The sequence below is a fragment of the Micromys minutus genome (assembly GCF_963924665.1).
Source record: "Micromys minutus genome assembly, chromosome: 11".
Taxonomy (NCBI): Eukaryota; Metazoa; Chordata; class Mammalia; order Rodentia; family Muridae; genus Micromys; species Micromys minutus.
In genome coordinates, this window is record NC_137980.1 from 51,215,141 (window position 1) to 51,221,353 (window position 6,213).

General features: G+C 35.3%; 1 protein-coding gene across 4 annotated transcripts in view; it reads left to right on the forward strand.

Annotated features, from left to right (window-relative positions):
- Window positions 1-4,086, forward strand: part of RBM39 (RNA binding motif protein 39) — a 28,245-nt gene extending 24,159 nt beyond the window's left edge. For all 4 annotated transcript variants that reach the window (XM_080925228.1, XM_080925230.1, XM_080925229.1 and 1 more), the window contains exons 14-17: window positions 1,090-1,171; window positions 2,732-2,837; window positions 3,658-3,736; window positions 3,831-4,086. In XM_080925228.1, coding sequence (XP_080781354.1) covers window positions 1,090-1,171; window positions 2,732-2,837; window positions 3,658-3,736; window positions 3,831-3,931 — 368 coding nt within the window. In that variant the 3' untranslated portion in view covers window positions 3,932-4,086. The remainder of the gene's footprint in view (window positions 1-1,089; window positions 1,172-2,731; window positions 2,838-3,657; window positions 3,737-3,830) is intronic.
- Window positions 4,087-6,213: the final 2,127 nt, after the last annotated feature.

The following is a 6,213-nucleotide window of genomic DNA, read 5'->3' on the forward strand; positions in this document are numbered from 1 at the left end:
TGATTCTCAGCAATCACATCATAGCTTACAATAGTATTTTGCAAATTTCAGGGTTTCTGGACTCTGAGGGAAGAAACCGTTACCTGTGGTGCATATGCTTGCAGTCAAAATTCTCATACACAGAGGGTTTTACATAATTTAGAAAATCTTTGACCTATGTAAAGGTGGGCCAAGTAGTCAGAGTACTTATAAATATATTTTTATGTGTGATTTAAAAACAAGAGTATGCCTGACAAAAGGAAGAGGCATAATGAATGTTATTCTATTTAGGCTTTTAACTAACTGCTATCATTTCAGGATAAAACCAACCTTTCATTTTTCATTCTTTTTTCTTTCTGGATTTGTGTGGCGTATTTTTGGTGCTTGATCCAAATAGATTTTACACAGCATATCTGTCAGTCCCTCTTAGGTTTGGTTTCTCTTTAAGAGAATCATCTCTATGTAGTCTTAGCTGTCTTAGAACTTGATTTGTAGCCCAAGATGACCTAAGCTCCAAAGTCTTTCAGGTTCTGCCTCCCCAGTGCTGGGATTAAAACCATGTCACTGTGCCACTTCTTAAATACAATTTTTACAGAGGACATGGTTTCAAATATTGCAGTCTAGCTTAATACTTGGCATGATGGTCTAGATGACATGGAACTTATACATTGCTACTACATTTACCTTTTTAACTCTCAACATTAGAAATACACCTAGTTCTGCTGTGATTGGGATCAAACCCAGAGCTTCATGCCTGCTAAAAATTATTGGCAGCTAAGTTCCAAAACCATCCCCTAAAATTTTTAGGGAAATATTTTTGCATTTGAATGAAAGCTGTGAGCATTCCTTTGTCGTTTTCTAAATAATATACTTAACTATTTTTATTTTGTGTTGCCTATTACAAGTGAAGCTAAAGATGTTTTAAGGTAGTCATGTTTAGCTTAACTGTTATCTTAGGTAAAGTCATGAACAGTCTTATTTCATATTCATGAAGGTGATATATAAATTAAGTCATCCATACATAGAGTTGATTTTTTTTTTTTTTAGTTGCTTGTCCAGGGATACTTAACACATTTTCCCTGAATCTAATTTTTATTATTCTTTTTTTAGCCTCAGCCTTAGCTGCAGCTGCGTCTGTTCAACCTCTTGCAACACAGTGTTTCCAACTTTCTAACATGTTTAATCCTCAAACGTAAGTACATTTGTACAATATGGTAGTTTGACATTTAAAATATTCAGCAATTGAAAATGTGTGGCCTTTTCTTTAAATTCCATTTATACTTTATTTGGGTGCACTGAGACTTAACATTTAGTAGTTGTGAAATTTCTATCACAAATCTTTTGTCTACACTTGCTTAGTTTCTATTTTTGTTTGATTAGAATAATACGAGTTTTTACCTCTATGTGTATGTGCATGCATGTGAGTGTATTATGCTTGTCATGTAAGATCAGGGAAGGCACAGTGGGAATCAGGATTGTTTTTGCAAACTGGGAAGTGAAGCTAGTACACTGCAAGAATATCAAGTAAAAATTACTCTTAACCACTAAACACATACTATTAGGATTTTTTTGTTGTAGTGTTAAAACCTAGGGCCCTGTGTGCCAGGTACTTAAGCCACTGATGAAGATCACCAGTCCTTTTCATCAGTTGTCAGGGCTGTCCATGCTGGTCTTGTGATCAGTTAGTAGCACTGTAGTCCATGCAAGGTTTAACCTGTGATACTTTTGACAACTTTTAGTGTACCTGCCTCTTTATTTTTGCTAATGTGTGATGTTATGTATGCCTTTGATTCCTAAGTTTGTGGATTATAAAGATTGTTTGGTTTTCCTTTTTGCACCATCCAGTTTTGTGTATTGCTTTTGTTCAATTTTTTTTCTTTGTGTTGTATTGAGATAATATCTGTCTAGCTCAGCCCTCTTGCTTGTTTTCACATGTGCCAACTGTGTTGTTTTTATTTTTTTTATTACATTGGATGGTCTGCAGATTGAATAGGCCTTCTCTCTGTCTCCTCACAATGAATATAAATGGGTTCACCTGTTGCTTTTTATAGAATTCTGGTCATTATAGTTGTATAGCATCCAGGGCTTCTGTTTTCTCGGTTGTTATTTTTCTGTTTGTTTTTGTTTTGTTAATTTGTTTCACTTTTCCGTTGCACGTATGTGTATGTATGTATATCACATGCTTGCCTCTATCTAAAAGAAGTCTTTTTATAGAATATAGTTATAGTTTTACATAGTTCTGTTGTTAACTAAGACCTAACTCATCTGGGAGAGACACAATTGCTCTTAACTGCTGAGTTAACTCCACAGTTTACAGTAAACTTGGCAGTAAAAATGGACGCCTCTTGCACATCTTTTTTATATACAGTTAACATCTTAAAGAACATATTTGAATGTTAATTGGATAGGTGAGCATGTCAAGTGCTCATGTTTGCATGAACGTCATCTTGGGCCATTGGTATAAATAAACAGATACATGGAGGAAGCTAACTTAGAACAAACTCATTGGTTAGCTAGTCCAGTTGAATTTCTGTGTTTTACAAGGAGAGTTTATACATAGGAGAAGGCACATTAGATGGTTTACTGTGTGTAAAGGTGCTTGCTGCAAAGTCTGAAAATTAGAATTGGATCTTTTATGCTCATGTGGATGCTTAAATGGACTCCATGTTAGATGGTCTACATACATTGCTCATAAACACAATGTTCTTAAGCATTACTTGAATGTAACTTCATTATTTTTACTTTTTCATAGAGAAGAAGAAGTTGGATGGGATACGGAGATAAAAGATGATGTCATTGAAGAATGTAATAAACACGGAGGAGTCATTCATATTTATGTTGACAAAAATTCAGCTCAGGTACTTTGATTTTTGTTTTTCAAAACAGGGTTTATTTGTGTAATGAATACAAGGCCTGCTTGTGCTTTCACAAGTTGCTGGAATTGAAGTACATACTATCCTCAGTCTTTTTCTTATACATTTAGGGCATCTGATGGTCACTGTTTTCCCTTAGGCGTCCTTTTCTTTTGCTTTTTAATGGATTTTTTTTTTTTTTTTTTTTTTTTTTGAGGCACGGTTTCTTTGTGTAGTCCTAGTCCTTTCCTGGAAATCTGTAGACCAAGCTAGCCTCAAACTCAGAGATGGACCTTCATGTGTGCTTCCCTTGTGCTGTGCATGAGTCACTACACTAGTCTTTCTTTTTTTCTTTAATGCATTTATTGATTTGTTTAGCCTTTTTATTCTGTTAGTTTTTCTGACTCACCTTGCCATGTTCTGGGATTTATTATAGGCCTTTACCACTATGCTTGCTTACTGGTTATTCCCTGAAAGGAACTTCTATGTGCTAGCTAGATACACGCTCCAAAACACAGGCAATTTCAAAATAATGAAAATTTGATGAGAGTAGTATTAACTGATCAGCAAATTCGTATAATGTACCCTGGGCCTCTTTTTTTACTCTTTATACCTTCTTTACTGTTTATACATAGAAATCAGAGGGAGGCATAGGGAAAAAAGATCAATGAGAAGAAAATACTAGTTTTTCGAAAACATCCATAGTATTTACCATAAGCTGTTAGTATAAATAAACTATAAACGACTATATTTTCATATGTATCTTGGATATACTTTTAAGTGTATATGTTCAATGATTCTTTTTTTTCTTTTTTGGTATTTTTAGGGCAATGTGTATGTGAAATGCCCATCTATTGCTGCGGCTATTGCTGCTGTCAATGCATTGCATGGCAGGTGGTTTGCTGGTGAGTAACTGCTATGAAGACTCTTACGTTGAAACACCAAGTGATTATGACTGAGTAACAAAGGCTTACCCACCTTTTTTCTTTTTCTCAACAGGGAAAATGATAACAGCAGCATATGTACCTCTTCCAACTTACCACAACCTCTTTCCTGATTCTATGACAGCTACACAACTACTGGTTCCAAGTAGACGATGAAGGAATATACAGTCCCTTATGTATATAGCTTTTTTTTTTTCTCTTGAAAATTCATCTTGAGTTATCTTTTATTTAGATAAAAATAAAGAGGCAAGGGTCTACTGTCATTTGTATACAACTCCTGTTACCTTCAAAAATAAAAATGTTAACAGGAATGCCGTGTGCTCATTCTCCCTAACTAGCAAATCCTACTTTATGCAAAGCTGTTCTCTTGTTCTGCTGTTTTAAATGTCCATGTAGAAAATTACATTAAGGATCTATAGAATAGCTCTAGGGGAACAAATGTGCTTTCTGTATAAAGGCAGACAGGTAATGTTTTAATGTTTCAGAAACCTAACTTTTTACACAGCAGTTACATTTCACATTCATGTATTTGGCTCATGGTTCAGCAACGGTTTCCACAATACACTTGTGCAAAGTTTAACCAGCTAAATGGCTTCTCAGCGTTTGACCTTGATCATTTGGCAAGAAGGGGATTTCAAAATATTTCTTGATGGGTAAAATTTTCAATTAATGTATCTGTAAAAGTTTCTTTGTAAATACTATGTGTTTTAGTGTGTATTGAGATTCCAAACAAAATGATCCCTGCATTTCCTCAAGGTGGTTGATGTAACAGATTGAGTAAAGCAGTCTTGGGCAAGAGATAGGAAATGCAGAAATAGGTTTTGTCTGGTTGCATATAATCTTTGCTCTTTTTAAGCTCTGTGAGCTCTGAAATATATTTTTGGGTTACTTCAGTGTGTTTGACAAGACAGCTTGATATTTCTATCAAACAAATGAACTTTCATATTGCAACAATCTTTGTAAGAACCACTCAAATAAAATTCTCTGAAAAAGGCCACAAGAAAATGTTTGTTTTTCAAATGATTCCATGTTACAAACTTAAGCATAGCTTATCATGATACCTGTCTTGTTCTGTTTTTGTTTTCAAGTTAGTGTCTCAGCATTATATAGGCCAAATATACCAAAGACTGAAGACTTATAAAGCCTCTTGGCTGCTGGAAAGGGTCAGTACGGGTGCCATGCCTAGAATAATGCTTCATTCTTAATTATAGAGAATATGGTCTGAGTCCTAAGTCACATTCAGTGTTGTATGCCACCACTATCAGGTATATTCTCTCCATTGAAGAAAAGCAAGTTGCCCCTTGAAAATGCCCTCATTCTCCTCTACATGTTTATCATAGTGTTTAGCACAGTAGTTCTTGCAAGGAAGAAATATTTTACTAATTAGGAAAGGTTGAGTTACAACTTTTTCTAAGTGCTGTTGACACATTTCCCACACTGTCTCCTGAGAACTTCCATTTTCCTATGTCCTACCAAACCTATCGGCAGAAAATAGCACCCAAACTAGTCCATGGCTCTCAGTTACTCCATTCCTTCAAATGCTGGAACAGTCTTCACTTACCCCTTTCTTTTGACACTGGTCAATGTGTCTTGACTGTTCTAAAAATCTTAGACCAGAATGTTCTCAAACTCTGAGCTCCGTTATCAAAAATCCTCTACATGTGTCTACTACATAAACACTTGGTGCTTGAAGAGGTCCTCTGGAAGTGTGATTAGGGGTGGTTGAGAAACAATAGATGGTAGAAATTGAGAACAATCATACCTTTTTTTCCCAACTGATGGACACTGTATTCTAATGGACTATTTAACGTTCCATAGCAGATATGTTGAGTCAAGTGTCAGGAAATAAATATGCCTTAATTGGGTGCTTATAGTTTGCCAATCAACACATTTTGTCATGAAGAAAAACCTTGTTTTTTGGATAACATGGTCAGAAAAGCATTTTCAATCGTCAATTATTGAGTAATAACATTCTGAACAAGTCATAATTGAGTAAGAACTAGCCAAGGGATATCGGCTTGGATTGCTTGGCTATCACGGAGTATCCTGTAAGAATTTTGTTAGCAATCTACATATTTTAAATGTTCGTTGTTGAGGCTGGTGTATTTCTGAACTAGATCATCTAATGACATACAAGGTTCTGTAAACAGACAAATCTGTTTTTACGAATAAAGGAACTAGTTATTTTTTGTAATTGGTTTGCTGAATCAAGACTTCTTGAGCATTTCTAACGTTTCCATCTTCACAGTGCTTGGATAAAATGTTAAGAAGCCTGGGTAGAGATATAAGTGCGTTGTATGCTTCCATGTATGAGGGATCTGAATATAGAGTTAGGTGTATTATATGTCTGCAGAGGACAGAAGAGTGCATTGATCATAGGTAGAATTGCACAAGGTTGGGTCACCATTGAAATGGGTACTGGGACTACAAAACCTATA